We start from the raw sequence: 24,441 nt of genomic DNA, 5'->3' as shown, positions 1-24,441 counted from the left end.
TATTGTGGAAGGGAGTACATTTGGCAACGGGTCTGAAAACCAGACTAGGCGGATCCGGTTGTCTGTGCGATCACGAACGACGTAAAACCGACGAATGCAGTTGGTGTCAAAGTGAAAGAACAAAAAGCATGTGCAGGAACGAAGACATGTCACGTGACTAATTGGCCAGTTGTTTTGCCCGCCAAGCTATATCATCCGAGTACAGCAGCAAAGAACTGAAAGCAATCAAGCCCACACAGACCACTGCGCTGGTTGAGAGTGCATTGCGTTTGCGTTTTTATACTCAAAGTGTAGAGAAAACATATTGAACATGCATTATGTTTAATTATAGTCACTTATTCAATCGACACAATAAAGTGTTGGTACTTGTAGGGCCTATAGAAAAGCAAACAAACAGGAGTCTGATACTGGAGTAGATAAGAAAATCCCATCATAATCTTGATTTTCTTTTCTTTCTTTTTTTTTTTGGGGGGGGGGGGAAGGGGGGGGGGGGCAATACACTTAATTTCATGGTAGCCAAATATCTTATAGGACTTAATCGATGTTTTCTAACAGATATTTTCAAAAACATTATACTCAGATAATATTCTTTTGTTTCATTTATAATTTAATAGGAGGCCTATATACATGACTACCTTGTGTCTTTACTGAAAATGTAGCTCTACTTTTTTCCTTCTTCAGTTCTTCTTCTTCTTCTTTTGAAATTTCAGGATAATACACCGAGTATCGCGTGCGCCAACAGACTTCCAATAGGCCCTACATAAAAATGCAAATACTGAATGCAACTTGATATGGCTTGGTAATGTGGAAGGTGTGTATAGGCCTATGCTTGCCTTCTAAAGTGGAGATTATATACAGTACCTTGTATAATCATATCAGGGAGGTGTTAGAAAGGAGTGTAATCTCTTCGCAATTTATGGAAATTTATGACGCGTATGTTATAGCACGACAAATGAATGCTTAGCATTTAAAAAAAAAATCTTGTCAAGCTAGGTCATGCTCATAATTATGTACTATAGATTCTGAAGTTTATATAGTAGAGTATTTAGTGATACCCCTATATATATTACATTTTCTTGTAATTAATGATTTGTTAAACCTTTAATTTTGGGGGAAATGGGACACCCCGGGGAGAAACGGGACAACCATGCATGTACAAAAGAATCAGTAAAATTATCACAAATTGTATAGACTGGTGATAAAACAAACACCTTTTAATTAAGATATAAGACAAAAAGGGAATAATTTTTGAACAGAAGGCTTTCTTATAAGAGACGTATTGGGATAGAATAATAACTTTTTGAAGATGCCTGTATATTATTTACGACAAAAAAAAAATGGTAACTATGGAAAATAAATGGTATGTTTGTAAATTGATATTTGGGACAAAAATTAGGCCAACTCCGAGTACTTTAAGCAGGAAAAAAAAATCTTAAGTGCGCAATATAAGGATTTTCTAAGGTTTTTTCTAAGGTTTTTCTATTTCACAGCAATAAAATTTGTATTTTACACAAGTAGAATTTATATGTGCCGCGGGAGTATATCACTGTCCTAGTATATATAAATCTTCATACCTGCAGGTCTGTTATCAAGCAATTTTATTTTCAGAAGTTTGCACACTTACTATAAGTTACCTAACATATAGTATAGGACCTACAAGATCTAAAGAAAGTTTGATATTTTACTGACAAGAAAGTAAGAAACAATGAAAAAGTAACAAAAAGGATTATAAAACAATTGTTTCGTTTTTTTCAAATTATATTTACCTGTAGAGATAGTGGCTAATATATGTCTATTTTGAGGTGTACCGAGGCTCATCTTTTTACTGATATATAATTGGATTGTTGATTGGCCGAGCATTTTTCTAGTTACAAGAGTGTCCCATATTTCTTATCAATACCGTGTCCCATTTCTCCCCGGTCTCTCCTATGCTTTTAAGGAGAAGGCATCACGGAAAGCGCTTTTTGCGAGAAGGGTGTCAGAAACATTAAAAAAAAGATCTCTGGCACTTTTACCTCGTCCTCTTACATTTATATCGTCTAAATTTTGACCAATGACATTTTTATCTCTGGCATTTTGACCACTGACATTTCGACCACTGACAACTTTACCTCTGACTTTTTTACGTCTGACATTTTTACCTCTGACATATTCACTTCTGACATTCTTACCTCTGACATTCTTACCTCTGACATTTTTACCTCTGAACATTCTTACCTCTGACATTTTTACCTCTGACATTTTTACCTCTGACATTTTTACCTGACATCTCCAATTAAGCAACTCCCTTGTGTTACAAAGAAGGGGGTTATTTTGCCGTTTTAAGCTGTATTTCAGAGGAAATGTTAGAATCCCATGAGGAAAGTGGTAATCTTGCGTACGGAACAACTACTTAATGTTTTTTTTTTTTTTTTTTGTTCAATAACATCTCCTTGTAATTAATACCCGGACTGAAAAAAAAGGAGTATAATGCATTCGGTATCTCGAAAAATAAAAAAATAAAAATATAACCACATTGCGCACATTTTGTGTATACTATTGTTCGACATACAGGTTTATCTTTCGAATTAAGTTATTAGCTAATGAATGCGTGTTTTTATGCTTATGGTATAGCATTTTACATAGAAGTACATTTTTTTTAAACTAATTTTATTCGTGTGTCTTATATATTCTTCGGACACTGAACAATTGCTGCCGAAAATATTGAAGGGGACAGCGAATTGTTGCTGGCTAGTCCGATACGTTGTGTTTTAGAGTTACAAATGTAATAATGCATCGTTCATACCTTAGAAGTGCCGTCTTTTATCAAAAATTTAACACCTGCGAAATAGTGCGCAGAAAACTTCGCGGTGGCTCGGCGCATGGGTACCACTCCATTCGTGTTTCTCCATCCCTCCCGAACACCTCCCTCATCATATCTCGATGTCTCATGCTCACTCTCTCCGATTCCAATAAATCAACTTCGCGTCATTTTTTCCATACACTCTTAAAAAGAAAAGGGTAAATCAGCGTTTTAAAAGGGACGAGGAGTGACAGCGTTTTAAAAATGTTGTATTCACCCCTTTTCTTGCTGTATCTATAGCACATCTAACTGTTGGATTCAGCTGGATAAAAGGGTGAATATCTTAAAAACGCTGTCACTCCTCGCTCCTTTTAAATGTTGATTTACCCTTTTCTTTTTAAGAGTGTTAACAATGTGACATGTTATTACGACGTATACTTTGAACTGCAATGTAATTTCAAAATCACACCTGAAGATAACCTCTCAGTTGGCCGTCTGAAAGTTGAGGACGCGACCTCGGGGATAGCCTTTTGCAAATAGGCAGCTCGCTATAATCTCAGCACACGCACACATAGATCAAGACCTAGTCCGATGTTTTGCCGCCATATTTCTTAATGTCTCTCAAAATACCTTAACAGCCTATATTTATGATATTGCATGATACATCACGAGGATACTGGATCTCTATACCTACAGGAAATTCCTGGCGGGTTTGATTCAAAGTTTTAAAAAGGCTGCTAGTCTTTGAAAACTAAGGTTTTATTTTCTCCAAAGAGATTGTGTTGTTTTAATACATTAACACATCAGTAATCATTTTGAATGCTTAATTGTAGCTTGTTGGTATGTGTATATCGGCTAACGTAAAATAATATTACAGAGACTCCAACCCCAAGCACCTTCTGATCTGGAGATTCTCCCGCCCGAAACCCCTAGCAAACGGAAGACTCCAAGTTGATGTGTGCGAAGCGCTAAGTTCCTAGGGTTCTATAGATGTTCTCCGGTGCTATCTAAGGCTTATTTTTTTCAACATACGATAGCAATAAGTAAGAAATCCTTTCCACCGGAAGACACAGAGCCAGGGCGGGAGAAATCAAATCTCCAGCGGGAGAACGGGAGATTTTGCAAAAATGTGTTTTCGGCGGGAGATCTCCCGTCGAAAACGGGAGAGTTGGAGTCTCTGATATTATGTATTCAAGTACACATATTCCTACTTTTTATTGTGCTTGACTGGCACACATTTTCCGTTTTGTAATTTCGCTTAAAATGGGTGTGTTTTTCACCATTGATGTTACTGATTATATGATCTATTGCCGAAAAAGAGGGACCTTTTAACATCTTCTTTTTTTCTTTCCAGCAAGGTTTCCTTGTCTTCTTATGGAGTAGCTCCGTGGTCTTTTTTTTTTAAATTCGATTCAATAATGGTCAAAAATGTTAAAATTGTTGTATTGTTCGAATGAAGACAATATAGAAGGAATTTAATTGAAACTACAGGCTCTGTTCTATAATATGTCATCCCTCTTTCATCATTGATCAAGATTATGGGGGGGGGGTGCGTTTTCCGTTCGGGCGCCGCTCGAGCGAGAATCAAAGAGATTTTTCTCCTCCTCACCACTGTGTTGTCACTGGGGAAAATCTCTTTGGCGAGAATCAATCAATCAGGAATGAAAACCATGTGACCATTTTCAGCCAATGAGCATTCATCCTTGTCACTTCGATACAGTACACAAAATGTACGTGACTGCGAATTCTCGAAGGCTATTTCATTAACCAATGGAAAGGTAAGAAATTTATCCACTTCTATAAATGTCTTTTTTGTAATGTTCAAGTGCTTTGTTTGGCATTACATATGTCAAGCTCTGTATGGGTTTTCTAGGCAAAGCGATGGGAGGAACACGAAATTCCATCATAACCGGTTCGCAGCTAGTGCAGCTGCAGATTGCCGCGAAGCCATGCCGAACAGACAGCAAACTGACCCTGATACACCGGGGGAAATGTCCGCCGTGGTCCCGCTAAGAGCGAGCAGCTAGCTAGCAGCCTTTACCGTATCGATAGGTCTAGTTGTTCCACTGGCGCTGGCACTGCACTGCGCTGACAATGCAATGCAATATTAATAATAATGACTATCCATCAGCATCACCGCACCATCAGAATTTGCACTCGAACGTTAGATTGAAATTGTGACTTGCAGCGCATAGTCATTAATCTAAGCTGGCTATGTGTCTACTCCATGACCATGTCTGATGAACCAGGAAAAGTGTCGGTTCAATTGCCGTCAGTTCTACTTTAATTATACATTGATTGTGTCGTCTGTGGTCTGAATCTGAATAGTACCGTTGCGTTAAGTAGGCCTATTTTTGTGTCCTCCACCTCCCTGTACTGACTGAGTTATAATCATTGCCAATCGCATCGATCAGTAACCCTCTAGTGCCTACAATGTACGCAGACACAGTCAATGATATTTCACTGTAGAGTAAACTTTTCCCAAACTTTTGATGCAAATCCAAAATTGTGAAACAGAAATTCTGTGATGCTGTATCGCATGGAACCTTGAACCTTGAAGTAGTAATCCCTTTCAGCAGTTCCTTGAAACTATCCCGGGATGGTAGAGGTGTCGTGCGTCAGTGAGAGGTGACATGGTGAACAGGATGATTTTAAATGTCACTAATGTACAATAAAAGTGACGGTGCATAGTGCTAGTAAAAAAAAAAACATGCATCTTTTCTTAGAGCATGTGTGACCCAACAGGAGGCTGCATCACTCGGATGACTGGAAGAGCAGCCTCTCTGAATGTTAATGGGTTGGTAATTGTGACCACAGGTCCTGGCAGATGGTTCCAGGTTCTAACAGCTCGGGGAAAAAAGGAAAATTTAAACACATCTATGGTCGCGATTGGGATTATGTACTTGAGCTTATGATCATGCCTTCCTATGTAGGTAGCTGGGAAAATCACATGTGGTAAACGTAGAAGTTGACAGTAGTGTATCTTATGAAAGAGGGTGCACTGTGCAAGGAGGCGTCGTGTGTGGAGACTATCCCAACCAAGAGCCGAGACCAGCGTTGAGGAAGATGTTGAATACCTGTAGTCTCCATGTACAAACCGAGCAGCAGTTTTCTGCACCTGCTCAAGAGAGTTTACCATTGTAGCTGTGTGTGGGTTCCAGGCCTCTGATGCATATTCTAGTTGGGGCCGGACAAGTGCGGTATAGGCTCTGGCCTTTACTTCCTTCGTGCATGGGGATAATGGAGTATAAGATCTAATGTTACTTCTAATTGTAGACAATTCTACTAGAAATGAATGAGAAGGTTCATCTTCTGAATGATAAAACATTTAGATCTAGTTTAAAGATATCAGCTAAAGACTTTCTCTGCTTTCAGTTCACTATTTTTTTCCCTCACAATGTTGACAATGACATGTTGAGCTGAGGTTGTTGGTATTCCATCGTTTGAGCCCCATCACAGCAGCATTTATTCGTCAGTGTTGTTCGTCATGCCAATCATGGATGATTCGATAAAATCCTTCAGCAGATGATACATTGATAGATCTGGAGCATTTTCACCAAACAGCGACAAACTATGATGCTTCTATAGTCTTATCATATATGTAGTATACAAATGATGCACAGGATAGAGTGCGCCGCACCTTCACTAACGCCACGAAATAATCCTGTGCATCATTTGTTTTATAAAATGGGTCGAAAACTAACAGCATTTTTCATGTACCTTTGTGGGTCAATACCAGTCAGCTACACGTAGCACTCGCTCATGTCCGAAGATGTTCGTCCCAAATATTTGCGCATGTCTCACTCGGAAATCCCGCACATATAAGTACTGTACATATAAGAGTATACGTACGCCACGTGTTATGCACAAGAAAGGCCGGCTGGCAGCCCGAACTAGAAGTTGTTTACAGGATTGACAGCGCGTATAGTAGCGCGCGACGCACTTGTAACAACTGATTGAGTGCGCACTGCTAGTGTAAACATTGTGACGTCAGGCCGTGCATGTTAGTGAGAAATTAATGCACGCACACGTGACTCATTTCAGCGCTTCCAATTGGCTACATTCTTGAACCCATTTTATAATTCTTTTTAACGAAGAAAAAAGTCTCATCACGAAAATGAAAATCGCCTTCAGACACCCTAATGTTATATAGTTCCATTGTAGCCCAACCAGACGCCGTGCGAAGCTCGGCCGTGCCACTTGTGTACAGCGACAGGGCTGTGTATAGTTGCTTCCATTGTAGACTGTCTACATGTAATAAATAAAAGACTTTGTATGACAAAGTCTATAAAGTCTGTGAAGGTGTAGATTGTAACAGTAACAGCGCCAATTACAGTAAGAATTAAGAAGTAAACAGTATAGAAGAGATAGCGTAAGACACCTATGAGAGAAGAAGGAAGGGTGCCAACTGCCAATGCAGTTTCATAGTCCCTACACGCACATATTCCTCAGTCCTATAGGCAGCCCATAGGATATGTGTGTATGGGTTAGGGTTATTTGTGGACTTGTTGTGGTATGAAGTATGAGAATGCTGATAGGGTATGAAATTGCATTAGCATCAAAGGGGGAATATGATGTGTGATGATCCCACTGAATGCAGAGCTATGTGTGAGTATTCGAAGATAAATTTCAATGCAGTGTAATGTGAGGCTTTGGTGCATGTTCTCCTTACAGAAATAATTCCTTCCTCTAGCAATCAGCTCGTATGAGAAGCTAGATTGCTTGGATTATTGATGCAGTGCAGTCATTTGCTGATAGCCATTATGACAATATGAATCAACGCATTTTTATGCATCAAACATGTACTCTTTTAATACCAGACAGACTGTCGAAAAAAAATTTAAAAAATGACAGTCTGTCTGGTAAGAGCAACTTGTCCAAAATTCATTGTATTTTGCTGGCTCTTTGCACATTGCCAGTCATGGCATTAAAAAAAAAAAAAAAATGCTTAATCTCTTGTCTTGAATGCTTGTATCTAACATTACACAAAATACACGAACAGTTCCACAATCATTGTAAAATATGCCTTGTTTGCATTAAACCCGAGGAGATTTTTTTTTTTTTCTTCAGAATCTGAACACATTCCAAGTCTAGGTACAGTACTGGTTGAAGTGGGGATTCAGGTTTATAACATTCTGAAGTGAGATAATGAGAAACCTCTTATGAAATATGAAAGAGCATGTAATTTTAAGAAGGATTCAATGTTATTTGATGAAAATTGGTTTTCAAATGGCTGAGATATATCCAAAAAAGTGATGATAATAAAAGGCGACAGGCCAGACCTTTTATTAGGATCTCTTTGTTTCACCTTGTTTTTGGATATCTCAGCCATTTCAAAACTGATTTTCATCAAATAAACTTTTGATACCCCTTAGAATTGCATGCTCTTTGACATCTCATAGAGTGGTTTCTGAATATCTCGCAAAACGTTAGAAGCTGAATCCTCACCTCAACCAGAACTGTACAGTCCCTTTAGTGCATGATGATTTTTTTTTTTTAAATCACAGTGTGCAATATTTACTCACAATGTAGGAACATGAAAGATTCCGTATCAAAGTAACTGGTTCACTATAACAAGTGAAGACAGTCTTACGTTGTATTACGTGTAGTTTTTATGGCTTTAAAAAAATCAGGGAAGTTTAATTTGCAGGGCCTTCTCTCTTTTATAGTAAATTATGTGGTGTCTAATACACTCAAGCCTCAACAATCGAGCCTCAAGTATCATATATTCACTCATACATACCATGTACAATGTATCTATGAATTACAGTCAAACCTGCTGTGGCAACTGACAACCGCCTGTCAACAACAACCTGTGCATTATAACCACTGTGGAAATTCTCCACAGAGAAAACATGTTGCTGAGAGCCTATGTATGTATGTGTATAGTGACCACCAGCTTTTAAAGGGGAATGAAACCCAAATACATATGTCTGTGCATATATGTAAGTTGATTAAATGCAGCAATATTAGTAGAGCCCATCAGGGAAGTTTAAGGAAAATCAGACAGTCCGTTGAAAATTCATGAAATTTTTTCATGAAGTTTTAGTGCTGCCATTGCTGGATGAAAAGACTACAATTGTAGGTGTACTGCAGTTTGTGATGTCACTACAGGCCAACAATTATCTAAAAACTGTACCGAAAGAGAATCGCACAAAATTTTATTTAGGGATTTTTTTGTGTGTGTGATAATCTAGTATGGTTTTATAGAGCTACCTAGATATATAATGTGTAGATGGTAATGTAATAATATGTACATCACATTATGACTCATTTCCCCCAAAGGCAGCATCTAAATGTCAGGAAATGTTCCTGAGCACTGATGAATGTTTCATTGGATTTTCCCAGAGCATAGCGGTATATGCGGGGATGACTCTGAAACAGAACAGAACAACTCTCTTATTAAAACAAACAACAGCAGCTGACAAACCACTCCTCTGCTATATTATAATTCAGAATCAATTATTGGATCAATACAATTTTAACGATGGTTGCAAGCAGCTGAATAGCAATCAGCCTAACCTTTACCATACACTGCTGATGTTAGTAATACGCAGATGAGTAGATGATAATCCAAATTTCACAGTGGTCACTCATCATTCCGGAATGCAAAATGTGGCTCTTTTGCCAAGTCATGTATAAATTGCAATGTAGGTATGTGCACATTCAGTAATACTGTAAAAGTGGATATTTTCGCGCTTGGCCAGATAAAAAGAGTTTCACGTCTTTTTGATTCCGCGGAATCAAGACGCAAAGGACAGGAACGTATGGCAAGCAAAAATATTTGAGTGCTTTTATTTATTTTCGCGCTAGTTTCTGGTTGTGCGAAATGCGCGAAAATATCAACACCACGAAAATTTCCACTTTTACAGTATCTTGACTTGAAAATTCTCACAACCCACAATAATCAGAATGCAATGACATTGGTTCCTAAGAAAGAAATAAAGAAATGAAAATGTGTGTACAGTTTGTTCTTCCTGTTATATTTGCTTGATTATGCATGGGCTGCAATTGATGACAGTTTTCAAATGAGGTATGAATAGTGGGATGCATACCTTGTTTTAACCATTACAGCTCATTATGTTCAGGGCTCAAGGTATAGCTGTAGGCATTATTGCATCTAGTCTACCCAAAGGACAGCATATGAAATTATAATATCTAGGTGTACTTGGAGCATATGATACTGCTTTCCCTGAACCTCCTGATGCATATGTGTGCATTTATTTGGCCATATATTTTTTTTGGACATTTTTGTGATTTTCATTGCTTACTTGTTTTTGTTTTGTTACTCTTACTATCAACATTTAAGAATGATTTGGTTCTTATATTTGTTTAAGCTACATGTATATGACATGTCTTTCAGTTCTTATGAATTTACTCTTACAGTGTGGGTGTTTTAATTTTTTTCTAACATTTTTTTTTTTTAAGTGATGAAATTTTTTTTTCATACAATGAAAGAGGAAGCATTTGCATATTTCCTACAATTATTCCAGGTGAAAGCGCTTGGCCATTGACACGAAAGGAGATGACATCGGAAAGAGATGTTTTTGAGGGGTAGCGAGAGAAAGTGTGCAGGCAGCTGACGGAACAGTAACGAGAGAGAGCAAGCATGTTCAATCCAGATGGATCATTCCCTTTCACACCTGACAGGGATATTGGCCAACAGTATGAATCTACACCCTTTTCTTTTTCCTTTATTTTTTCAAATTATTTTGTATGTTGTTTGTTTGTAATTGTGTAAAAGACATCTCGATTGGCTGTTTCATGTGATTTCTTTGACTAACACTGGGTCAGTAACATTTCCTTTCGTCCTTGTGTTCCCATACATTAAAGTCCACTCTTTGAAATGCAGGTTTGCTGTATGATTGATGTGCTGTCACTGCACTTTTAACTCTTTATAGTAAACAGAATGGTAGTAAGAATCATACATTCATGTTTATCATGTACACACATTTTAAGTGCTCGAGCACTAGTCTATGGCTTGAGGAGCAATAAAGAGGGAAATGTCAATGAAATCTTGATTACGTATGCAATACAGTACTAGTAACTATTAGCACACTTTTAAAATTGCTTAATGTGAGGCACTGTTGCCTAATCCTGTGCTCTGGCAGCTCTGCACAATATCATTAGTTATGTAAACAGTGATCCTTTACTTGAAGTTAAAATGGTGATCCTTAACTTGAAATTAAGGATCACCATCTGAATGTAACTATTGTGTTATCATTAGATCATTAGTAGATGTCGCATTTTGAATAGTAGTACTTGTACTGAGTAGTAGTAATACTGTATATGCCAAATTCCCGACGATTTCACGAGAGGTTAAATTCGCGATCGTGGAGTCCTGTACTGAACGGAGATAATGAACATGCGTACAGGTACGTCACATCCACATAGGGATCAGAGTCAATATTTTCGTGTGTCTTTAATTTCGGGAATAGCACCTGACTCGCGAAATTCGCGAAAATAAAAACCTCGCAAAATATTTGGCGTATACAGTAATTTATGTACACACCTCTGTAACCTTGGAAATGGAGTTGGCAGCCGGTAAAGTATGTATGGAAAACTTTTAATGATGCAGTAGACTGTCATGTTTTGTTTGCACTTTGCACTTTGCACAGAAGCTTGCCGTGCATACTCCAAGTTGAATTATTTGTGCAATTGGAGGTTGACACGAGGCTGTATTGGTTCAGTACTGTGGTGAAGGGTTGGGGTAAGGAAATAACAAAAAGATGAAAGGGAAATTTGAGATGAAGTGAAGATAATATGAAGTCAGAGTAGTAGAAATATATGGTTTGCCGTTGGGGTATATATGTTTGTTTGTTTGTTTTTTATTGCTGTTTTGTGGAGTGCACCGGGCAAGCAGAATGGATGATGTTGTTATCTCAGTGAAAACACTCATGTGATGGCATTTGACCTGATGGCCAGGAAGCGATTTTTTTTTCCGTAACCCTAACGCGTCGAAATTGCCCATTGTGTCACTTGAGCAAAGACTATCAGCGTACAAGTTGGTTTTTGCACGCATGTGCGTGGACTTTGCAGTTAGGCGTTGAGTTCGTACTGTTACACAGTATATACAGAGCACCACTGGCATGGTCGTCTGCTAACCACAGAATCAGATTACAATGTGAGAATGGGACGCCGTCCTTCAACCAGAAACATAACAACGGGTTTGTGTGTATGGGTATGTGTATGCGCGTGTGTGAGTGTTTGTGTGTGTGTGTGTGTGTGTGTGTGTGTGTGTGTGTTTCCACTTCACATGTCATCGCCATAGCGTTCGACTTTGCCTTAGGTGGTATTTCTGTAGTTTTGTTCGCCGTCTGCTGACACTTTTCCTGTGTCTCGCGAGACTTGCGTTACTACAGTAAAGGATGCATGCAAACTCTACGTCGTCATCAATATCTTGCAAAAAGTAAATTGGAAATCTAATTGAAGCTTGTAATAAATCATAATCGAAGTATTATACATATGTAGCGACACGTAGCGGTAGGTTAGTGAAGCAACCTTACTTTGTCAAATTTGTAATCTGCTATTTACATATAGATTAACGTCTGATCTTTTCATTTTACTCATGTTTGTATTCCCATCACTATAATCTTGTATATCTTTTGTGTCATGTGTAATCTTTGAGTATTGTATTCACTGGTATATTGTTATCAACTCTTTGTTTGCTACTCTCATACCCCGAGAGGGGGTCGAACCTCGGATAAGTCGACGTCGAGTGAGTCGAAAATCACTTAACTCGAAGCAAAATAAAAAGTCCCGATTTTTCCCTATGTATTTTCTCTAAGAAATATTTGGATAAGCCGAAGTACGAGAGTCGAATTTCGGCTGTGTCGAAGTAAAACATTCAGTCCCTTTTGTACAAAATACACGTAGTTTACATCACTTGAGCCGAAGAAGATTTGTCTGGCATTCTCATTACATTAAGAGGAGAACAAAAAAATCGGCATGTCGCAGAACCCCGTCCCTGGCCTGCTGCAGGTAAGCATGCACACTCACCGTACCGCTCTGCACGCATGTCGAATACATACACATGTATACTAGTACATGTTTACACACAGCACATCGATCCATATACTTTATCCATGTCAAGCCAGAACTCCTTGGTCAACCAATCGCTGCTTTAATATTTTAGTGACAGGCCAAGTGGGCGGAGCTTGTTTGTGCGTGCCCGCCCGGCTGGCTGTATAGTTTTGTTCAATGGAGGTGGGATGGGCCTGGGAGAGTGTCTGTCTCAGGGTAGGTTGACAGAGATGTTGCACCATAGACATAGCACATCGGCACATTGCCACATTACAGCGCAGACATTCTCAGAACTACGTTTAACTACTAGTATTGATACAAATTCCATGTTCAATTTAGAACAAAAAAAAAACATTATCTTCAAGAACAGACAAATTTGAATGCAAACACACATACGCACGCACGCACACACACACACACACACACGTATGCATGCAAATGTACTATAATACATGTACATAACTGTGAGTCGAAAAAAAATCGACTCTCGCGAGAGTCGAATTTCACTTAAGTCGACGCATTTTCGTCAGTCCCGAGAGCTTCGACTCATGCGAGGTTTACTGTATATAGGTCTGCAGCGATTGCTATTGTTAACATTGATCATGTTTATTAAGCCCCATAAAACCAGATTCGAAGAGGTCACTTGGTCTTGGGTAACATGGATGAACTCCTAGATTAATTTGGGTTTATCCTCTCCAACTTCACAATGATTTAGAAAGGCGTAGTATCGGCTCCTTTTTAGTTCAGGTTCATTATATCAACGTATATGGTTACATTCTCATGCAATAACATCCATGATGAAGATGGGGGAGGGAAGAGAAACTGCGGGAGGCGGGGGGGGGGGGGGGGGGGGGGAGCTAGGAATCATCGATTTTGATCGATGAAAGCTCTCTATAAATATTTACCCGGTAATCAGCTTTAAAAAGGCATTTTGGATCGGCATTTAAAAATCAAAAGATGTGCTATTTCCATCAAAATCAATTCATTTTCCCAGTCCATACATGTGCAAAATTGCTCTAGCACGATTTGAATTGTTCTATCAATAATTTTTTGATGTTCACTTTATCATTGCCAACCCTATAGTCCTTCTCATCACTTACCATCGTCACCTCTACCACCACGACCATCGTTGCAGGAAACCAAAACCCTAAAAGAAATGTGGATTGAGTGAAAGCAGCAACATTAGTAGAACACATCAGTGAAAGTTTAAGGAAAATCGGGCAATCGATGCAAAAGTTATGAATTTTTAATGTTTGGATGTTGGAACCACTGGATGCATGACATCATGTGTGGGCAACAACATAAAGAAAATATAAAGAAAACAAACATGTTTTCACTTTTCTTGAGTAATGGAAGAGCATTTGATTAACCACTTTCAGAAAGTAGGGGGAATGATTACTACCCTTAACGTAAATTATGTCAGTATCAATTAAGTTGATGGAATGTATAATCTTATCGATTTTTTGTTGTTGTTGTGGAATTCTCTTCATATTTTCTCTACATTGTTGCCCATCTTGGTCTCTAGTAGTCTCTTTATTCAGTGATCACAACACAAAAAATATAACAATTAAAAACTTTGCATCGATTGCCCGATTTTTCCTCAACTTTCACTGATGTATAATGCTAATATTGCTGCGTTCACTCAATCCATATTGGTCTTTGTGTTTCATCACTGCCATCATTGCTTTTTAGATTACCATGCACGACCATAAACATCATTACTATCATTTCACAACTGGATATCATCTTATCACCACGATTATCACTCGTATTACCATCGTATACATATCACCACAGGCAATATATCTTCCACCACTATCAATACTTTTTTTCCATGTCATCAATCCATCAACAACAACTTCACGAAATCTCTTTCAAAGTTCAAGTTCAGCATCATCATCATTATCATCAGTCTAAATAAGCATTGCGATTGGCAATATATTCATACTCGATCCCTCCCTCCAATGCGCACATGGCCTATAACACCCGTAATTGAAATGATAAAACGATTGAACATTAAAACGCTGATTTGTTTGTTTGTTTCTTTGTTTGTAAGAACAATAGCCGCATTCACACGTACAAAATAGCTGGTTACCGAGCGCGCTCCAAAACTCGAGAGTTCTTGTTATACTCGCAACTTTTTATAAACTTCATGATCGATATATTATAGAAACAAACACCTGGCTTTAACTGGTATCAGATTCCCAGGTGGGTTCATGACTTTAAATGTGTACAAACCATTTGTTGTCGACTGACACCCAAAAAGGGAAGACATGCGTGATTTGTTGTCTCGAAGTCGTGCAGTATCGTACGCATAAAAAGTGATGAGATATTAGAGCTGTGATAGAAGTTTACCAGTATATGAAGTTTATCAATATCACCATAGCCATATGTTTACTAGGTGAGAGAGAGAGAAAGAGAGAGAGAGAAAAAAAAGAATCAAACCCACAGCTCCGATTCTCAAGTAAAACACATTTTTTGTAGAAGAGATTTGAAACGATCGTTTTATAATGTGTTATTTGGCACAAAATAATTTCACTTATTTTTAATAATATTAATCGATAACCAAATGAAAATCATTTTGCCCGATATTAGCCAAATTTAAGACCTTTTAATCAAGTTGGAGCAACGAGCATTAGTTCAGAGTCACCGAGGCTACTTTCGAGTTTGTATGAAATACATTCATAGGAAACTGATAACTATAAGTTTGAACGATGATAGCACCCAAAATATCATGGTTACAGTTCATTATTGAGAAGGTTCGTTATTCAGAAAGTTCTTTATTCCGAAGATTCGTTATTCCAAAGATTCGTTATTCCGAAGGTTCTTTATTCCGAAGGTTCTTTATTCCGAAGGTTCGTTATTCCAAAGATTCGTTATTCCGAAGGTTCGTTATTCCGAAGTTTCGTTTTCCAAAGGTTCGTTATTCAGAAGGTTCGTTATGGACCCTATTTCATTGTCGGATCAATGAACCTTCTGAATAACGAACCCTATTTTATTTTCGGATTAGCGAACCTTCGGAATAACGAACCCTATTTCATTTTCGAATAAACGAGCCTTCAGAAAGCGAACCCTATTTTTTCGGAGAAACGAACCTCCGGAATAACAAACCTGCGAAATAACGCTACAAATGTTCGGATCAACATACCCTTTTTGATTTTCGGATTAACGAACCTTCGGAATAACGAATATCCGAAACACACAAATTCCCTATACTTAGAGGTTTGTTAACCCTTAATTCAAGAAAGGTTCGTAAATCCGAACATTTGTGACATATTCCGAAGGTTCGTTAGTCCGAAAATAAAATAGGGTTTCTATTCCAAAGGCTCGTTTATTCGAAAATGAAATAGGGTTCGTTATTGCGACGGTTCGTTAATCCAAAAATCAAACAGGGTTCTGGAATGGGTCATAAGACTTTTTTTGTTCAAAAGTTATCTGGATGTCTATAACGACCAAACGTTTTTTTGTCGGTCCTGAAAAAACTAGAAAGGTTTCTTGTTATTTTAACGATTAAAAAAGCGTTTTTATAACGTCCAATTGAAACGTTTTGAATACGTCGAAAACCTTCCAGAAAAATGATGTTCTGAAAATGTTTTGACAAAACGTCCAAGTAACGAACTTGGAACGTTTCAAGAACGTTTAGAAACGTCCAAATGTCAGCTAGGACCCAGATTTGTATCATGGTTGTACTTTGCGTTACTCACATGCGCTTTATTAGACCTTAACCGCCCACGATCAAAAAAATGACGTCAAAATCACGTCCATTTTCTTTGTTTACATAGTTTTCGTGAAAAGGGCGTCTTTCAGACGTCTTTCTTTTTTCTTTTCCAATATACATCAAAAAGGCATGAATTAACGTGTAGATGACGTGGTCATGATGTTATTCTGACGTAAGTCTTGTCTTTAGAATTGTGATTTACACGTCATTTAGACGAATCTAATGACCGCCAATGACATCTTTGGGACAACTTTTATTTGAGCAAAAATACGACATATTGACGTCAGTTTGAAAAATACGACATATTCACGTCAGTTTGAAACGTTTATATGATGTCAAGTATCTGTGTTTATTAACGTCTATAAGACTTTAAATTAGTAATCTACACGTCTTTACAACGTCTTCGTATAACCAACCAGACGTCAGAAAGACGTCACAAACATGACGTCTTTTAGATATCTTCAAACAACAATACGACTTATTGGCGTCAGTTTGAGACGTCTAAATAGCGTCTGTTTACTCTGCTTATTTACCGCAAACAAACGAGAGTTATTATGCCTTTCTATAAGTCTAGATAATGACGTCTCTCTATGTCTTCCATTTGAGTAAAAAAAAAATCTTATTTTTGACAGATGACTGACGTGAAATTGTCGTCGTTCTGACGACAGCATATGTCGCAAACTGATATAATTCTATAAAGTTATAATTCGTAGGCCTTATCATATGAAGTCACAAAGACGTCGCAAAACTGACGTAAATTTAACGTCACGTCATTAATATGACGTGGTAATTAGGTTGCAAAGCAGAGTAAATTTTATTTCACTAATACGACGTAAATATGAAGTGAATAATACGTCTCAAAACTGACTTGAATTTTACGTCTTAACCCAGCTAACACAAAGACGTTTTGTAAACGTTCTTGAAACATTCCAAGTTCGTTATTTGAACGTTTTGTCAAAACTTTTTCAGAACGTCTTCTGGTGGAAGGTTTTCGACGTATTTAAACGTTTCAATCGGACGTTATAAAAACGTTTTTTTAAACGGTAAGATAACACTAAAAAAACTTTCTAAAGTTTTAAGGACCGACAGAAAAACGTTTGGACGTTATAGACATCCAGATAACTTTTGAAAACCCTCTAGAACGTTTAAAAACGTTTTAAGAACGTTCAAAAAAAGTCTTATGACCCGTTCCAGAACCTTGTTTGATTTTGGGATTAACGAATCTCGGAATAATGAACCTTATTTCATTTTCGAATAAACGACCTTTTGGAATAGCGAACCCTATTTTATTTTCGGACTAACGAACCTTCGGAATAACGTCACAAATGTTCGGATTAACGAACCTTTCTTGAATTTAGGGTTAACAAACCTCTAAGTATATAGGGAATTTGCGTGTTTCGGATATTCGTTATTCCGAAGGTTCGTTAATCCGAAAATCAAATAGGGTATGTTATTCCGAACATTTGTGACGTTATTTCGCAGGTTAGTTATTCCGAAGGTTCGTTTATCCGAAAAAAATAGGGTTCGCTTTCTGAAGCCATGAGGCTCGCTTATTCGAAAATGAAATAGAGTTCGTTATTCCGAAGATTCGCTAATCCGAAAATAAAATAGGTTTCTTTATTCCGAAGGTTCATTGATCCGACAATGAAATAGGGTCTGTAACGAACCTTCGGAATAACGAGCTTTGTTTCATTTTCGGATTAATTAACCTTTGGAAAACGAAACTTCGGAATAATTAACCTTCGGAATAACGAATCTTTGGAAGAACGAACCTTCGGAATAAAGAACCTTCTGAATAACGATCCTTCTCAATAACGAACTGTAACCATGATATTTTGGATGCTATCATCGTTCAAACTTATAGTTATCAGTTTCCTATGAATGTATTTCATAAAAACTCGAAAGTAGCCTCTGTGACTCTGAACTACTGCTCGTTGCTCCAACTTAATGAAAAGATTCTATATTTAGCTACTATCGGGCAAATTGATTTTCATTTGGTTATCGATTAATATTATTATCGATTAATATTATTAAAAATAAGTGAAATTATTTTGTGCCAAATAACACATTATAAAACGATCGTTTCAAATCTCTTCTACAAATGTGTTTTAACTTGAGAATCGGAGCTGTGGGTTTGATTTTTTTTTCTCTCTCTCTCACATAGTAAACATAATTATGGCTATGCTGATATTGATAAACTTCATTATACTGGTAAACTTCTATCACAGCTCTAATATCTCATCACTTTTTATGTGTACGATACTGCACGACTTCGAGACAACAAATCACGCATGGCTTCCCTTTTTGGGTGTCAGTCGAGAACAGATGGTTTATACACATTTAAAGTCATGAACCCACCTGGGAATCTGATACCAAATAAAGCCTGGTGTTTGTTTCTATAATATATCGATCATGAAGTTTATAAAAAGTTGCGAGTATAACAAGAACTCTCGAGTTTTGGAGCGCGCTCGGTAACCAGCTATTTTGTACGTGTGAATGCGGCTAGTGTTCTTACAAACAAACAAACAAACAAACCAACAAATCAGTGTTTTAATATTCAATCGTTTCTCTTCATCATTTCAATTACGGGTGCTAGGCCATGTGCGCATTGGAGGGAGGGATCGAGTATGAATATATTGGCAGTCGCAATTCTTATTTAGACTTATGATAATGATGATGATGCTGAAAACTTTGAAAGAGATTTCGTGAAGTTGTTGTTGATGGATTGATGACATGGAAAAAAGTATTGATAGTGGTGGAAGATATATTGCTTGTGGTGATATGTATACGATGGTAATACGAGTGATAATCGTGGTGATGATGATAAGATGATATCCAGTTGTGAAATGATAGCAATGATGTTTATGGTCGTGCATGGTAATCTAATAAAAGTAATGATGGTAGTGATGATTGGTTGATATCAAAGGAAACCAAAACTCAAAGACCAATATAGATTAAGTGAACGCAGCAACATTAGCATTATACATCAGTGAAAGTTTGAAATCGGACAATCGATGCAAAGTTTTTCGTTTTTATATTTTTTGTGGTGTAATCACTGAATAAAGAGACTACTAGAGACCATGATGGGCAACAATGTAGAGAAAATATGAAGAGAATTCCACCCAAAAAAATCAACGAAATTATACATTCCATCAACTTAATTGATACTGACTTATGTTAAGGGTATCATTCCCCCTATATTTTCTGAAAGTGGTTAATCAAATGCTCTTCCATTACTCAAGAAAAAAGAAAACATGTTTGTTTTCTTTATATTTTCTTTATGTTGTTGCCCACACATGATGTCATGCATCCAGTGGTTCCAACATCCAAACTTTAAAAATTCATAACTTTTGCATCGATTGCCCGATTTTCCTTAAACTTTCACTGATGTGTTCTACTAATGTTGCTGCTTTCACTCAATCCACATTTCCTTTTGGGTTTTTGGTTTCCTTCAGTGATGGTCGTGGTGGTAGAGGTGACGATGGTAAGTGATGAGAAGGACTATAGAGTTGGCAATGATAAAGTGAACATCAAAAAATTATTGATAGAGCAATTCAAACCGTGATACCGTGAGAGCAATTTTGTACATGTTTTGATTTTTAATGCCGATCCAAAATTCCTTTTTTAAGCTGATTAAATTAAGATATTTATAGAGAGATTTCATCGATCAAAATCGATGATTACTAGCTCCCCCCCCCCCTCCCGCAGTTTCTCTTCTCTCCCCCATCTTCATCATGGATTTTATTGCATGAGAATGTAATCATATATACCTTGATATACATGAACCTGAACTAAAAAGGAGCCTATACTGCGCCTTTCTGAATCATCATGAAGTTGGAGGATAAACCCAAATTAACCTAGGAGTTCATCCATGTTACCCAAGACCAACTAATGTCCTCTTCGAATCTGATTTTGTGGGGCTTAATAAACATGATCAATGTTAACAATAGCAATCGCTGCAGCTGTAGACCTAAATATTTGTGAATTTTGTTAATTTTATTGACTCTTTCGACCCCCTCTCGGGGTATGAGAGTACAAACAAAGAGTATAAATAACAATATAACAAACCAGTGAATACAATACTCAAAGATTACACATGACACAAAAGATATACAATATTATAGTGTATATGAGAATACAAACATGAGTAAAATGAAAAGATATACAGACGTTAATCTACATGTAAACAGCAGATTACAAATTTGACAAAGAAGGTTGCTTCACTAACCTACCGCTACGTGTCGCTACGTATATATAATACTTTGATTATGATTTATTCCAAGCTTCAATTAGATTTCCAATTTACTTTTTGCAAGATATCGATGACGACGTCGAGTTTGCATGCATCCTAGTAACGTAAGTCTCGCGATACACAGGAAGTGTCAGTAGACGGCGAACAAAACTACAGAAATACCACCTGAGGCAAAGCCGAACGCGATGGCGATGACATGTGAAGTGGAAACACACACACACACACACACACACACACACACACACACACACACACACAAACACACACTCACACACGCGCATACACATACCCATACACACAAACCCGTTGTTATGTTTCTGGTTGAAGGACGGCGTCCCATTCTCACATTGTAATCTGATTCTGTGGTTAGCAGACGACCATGCCAATGGTACTCTGTATATACTGTGTAACAGTACGAACTCAACGCCTAACTGCGAAGTCCACGCACATGCGTACAAAAACCAACTTGTACACTGATAGTCTTTGCTCAAGTGACACAATGGGCAATTTCGACGCGTTAGGGTTACGGAAAAAAAAATCGCGGCCAGGAATACTATCAGAGCAGCTTCCCAAATGGCAAATCTTTCCATATTCCTGGCTATTCTAGGGCTTGATATCGTATTATAAAAGCTTGTTTTGATTAACTTGTGTTACCATGACATATAATGGTATATGTGGTATATGATATAATACAATGGGTTTGGCACACTGTCAGCTGATTAAGATGTCCTCTCTACCTGCAATGCTGTGACATCATCTCATACTAAATTACACTTGTACACACACATGTACACACACGATGCAGTTACAGTCGCACACAGGGACATTGGTGTATGTGCAACCGTACTATGTACATGCAATGTGTGCTCTGCATGTATGTACTACTGTAATTAGTTGATAACGATTGTATTGTGTTGTTACAAACCCACATGGCTTAACTTTTGTCTTTATAGAGCAATGACATATTGACATACTGTGTTCTCAGAGGACATTATGGGTGGAAAATAGAGAGGGATGGCCCAAATGAAGCAGATAATGATCATATCAATGATAGTATGTAACAACAAAGGAAAAGATGCAAAAAAAAAGTGCATATGATAATTGTATTGTGTATAATTCTGTCTGGCATTTGGCATGAATTTTCCTGGGCAGCCATTATTTGCAAGAGTATTATTTTTCAAGAAATGTATCATTAGTGTGAAATTCATTTTAGAAGCTATCTTTGTAATGCATACCAAAGCCATGCGGAGCTGTAGACACATGTCAACCAACTCCAGCTTTGAAATGGTGCTCTGCCCCATTAGTGCATGAAGGAAGAAATGGGTATAACACTGCATCCTTGGTAGTATATTGTGAGTATTTGTCCAAAGTGATTACTGGTAGAAACATCGTCTTAGAGCTACATGTACTACCAGTTTTAAATGCCCAGCTATAGCATGTTATTAATGGAAATTATATTTCAGTCTCATTAAGAGTTTATTTGATTCTTTATTTTGGCTAATTCATGACAAACATTAAAGACCGTTGCTTTGACATGACACGTATTGAGACCCCCCCCCCCCCCCCCCAAACAAAAGTTTTAATAAGCAGTGACATTTGTTTTGATTTTTCCACTGTAGGGCCTTTGGCAATAAATTTGGAGGCCCGCAGCCTCTTCCGGGAATCCCTTCGCAGCAGACACCGCAGCCGAGCCTGGAGAACGCCCTCGTGCCGATTGGTGGGCGTCGCTCCCAGCTTTCCCAGGTCCCCGGCAGCCAGCTGTCCATGGGGGACTACCAGAATGGCCGCCTGCAGCAGATGGAGAATAGGCTTGGCATCGCCGAGCAATCCAACCGTGCTCTGCTGGAGGAGGTTGTCCGCTTACAAGGTGAACACTCGACAGACTGCGAAGAAATATATCCAATTCTGTGTCTTTTCGTTTCGACACCTCTCAGTTGTATTAATGTGCAAAAGATGAAGGCACTTTTTTTTATTACACCCAGGGAAACACTGCCCTCAAATGATTCAAAGCTAGTCACAAGTCGATCTGAAGTACCCCACTTTAAAAAGTTGATGTGCTGTAGTCACCTTAATTTGCACAGAATCAATGAGATCTTTTGAATAAGGGTTTGTTTTCATTTTGCCCTAAATCCCAGTGAATGGATATCAGGGCAATAATCCTTTTTATATCATATTCAGGCGTAAATTGCATGTATAAGATGTGGAATCCCTATTTTCTATTGTCAGGTGAGCTAAAACAATCACACCGGAGAACAGAAGACTCTCTGCTTGCTGAGCGGCAGGCGCGGCAACAGCTGACCGAAAACATCCGAGCCTCCAATGACCTGATCGGCCAGCTTGGGGCGAGGCTGAAGAGGGCCGAGGAGCGGGTGTCCGATGAGAGGACAGCGGTCGGGGCGCTGGTCAACCACACCAAGCAGGTGGAGCAGGCTGTACTGGGCAGCCAGCAGGAGTTGATGGCTAAGAAGGACCAGCAAATGGCCAAGTAAGCATGCCAGTTGGTGGTGGTGGTGGTTGTACTGGTGGTGGTGGTGGCGATGGTGGGGATGGTGATGATGGTAGTGGTGGTGATGATGGTGATTGTGGTTGTGATGGTGCTAGTGGTTGTGGTGGCATGGTGGTGGTGGAGGTGATTGTAATGTCTGTGGTGGTACTGCGGTGCATAATACTGATGGTGGTGGTGGTGGTGATGGTGGTGTTATAGTGATGGTGGTGGAGGTGATGTTGGTGGTGTTCATGGTTTGGTGATGTTGATAATGGTGATGATGATGATGGTGATGGTGATGGTGGTGTTGATGGTGGCGGTGGTGGTGGTGGTGGTGGTGTTTACTGGGATGCTGATGCTGATAGCAATGTGTTGATATTGATAGTCATAGCAATAATGGTGAAGAGGAAGAGGAGGAGGATGAGGGACTGAATATAATATGGTGATGTTGGTGATGATGATTGATGTGGATTTGGTTAGATGCCTATGTTTGCAGTCATGGTATCGTCTGCTTGGTACTACTGACCCTCGCAGAATCACAACTACTTCATTTTATCGGCACATTACATGAAAATGGGTTGCCAATTGCAGTAAAAGCATTAATGGATTGGAAAACGAAAGGGGGAGGATGAAGTGAATGTCATGATAGATATGAATTTTACAGGGAGAGTGATGCTCAACTGGATGAGAAATAATTATCTGCAATGATGATCACCTGTCATTTTACTAACATTAGTGGCATTAATCTTTTTACTGATGTACAAACATATAGAAGAATTATCAGGTGACAGCTTATTACGATGGCCAGTCACTTTACCAGAGATGAAGTACAGTGTACACATTACCTTGTAGTCTTTATCAACCTGAAAACTTTTGAGCTAAATAGACCGAATAGTAGAGGAAGGGTGAGATGAAAATAATGCTTGTGTATTGCAGCTTTGGAAACAGGATGCAACAGTGGGGATGGGTCTGTACAGTATAAATTGGCAGCATTGTGTGAGATGTAAATCCTGCCCCCAGTGCACAGGGACCTTTGGCATGCGAGCAGGCATGATTGTATTAGGTGACAGGGAGAATCGGTCTGCATTATCGGCCATTATGAGATCTTGTTTGCCCTGTGCAATCTCGACTCGGTCGTCTGCTTGAAGAACGGAACTGATGAATAGCGACTTTGTACATTG

The 24,441-nt window shown here is 38.4% G+C and overlaps 1 protein-coding gene across 1 annotated transcript in view; it reads left to right on the top strand.

Annotated features, from left to right (window-relative positions):
- Nucleotides 1-10,391: 10,391 nt before the first annotated feature.
- Nucleotides 10,392-24,441, top strand: part of LOC139726074 (uncharacterized) — a 54,312-nt gene continuing 40,262 nt past the window's right edge. The window contains exons 1-3 of the mRNA XM_071637157.1: nt 10,392-10,447; nt 22,395-22,642; nt 23,002-23,260. Coding sequence (XP_071493258.1) covers nt 10,392-10,447; nt 22,395-22,642; nt 23,002-23,260 — 563 coding nt within the window. The remainder of the gene's footprint in view (nt 10,448-22,394; nt 22,643-23,001; nt 23,261-24,441) is intronic.

This window comes from Diadema antillarum, unplaced genomic scaffold, assembly GCF_040938485.1.
Source record: "Diadema antillarum isolate AM-2024a unplaced genomic scaffold, OU_Dant_1.0 seq00000079_RagTag, whole genome shotgun sequence".
Classification (NCBI taxonomy): domain Eukaryota; kingdom Metazoa; phylum Echinodermata; class Echinoidea; order Diadematoida; family Diadematidae; genus Diadema; species Diadema antillarum.
This window is presented reverse-complemented; position numbering and strand designations above follow the sequence as displayed.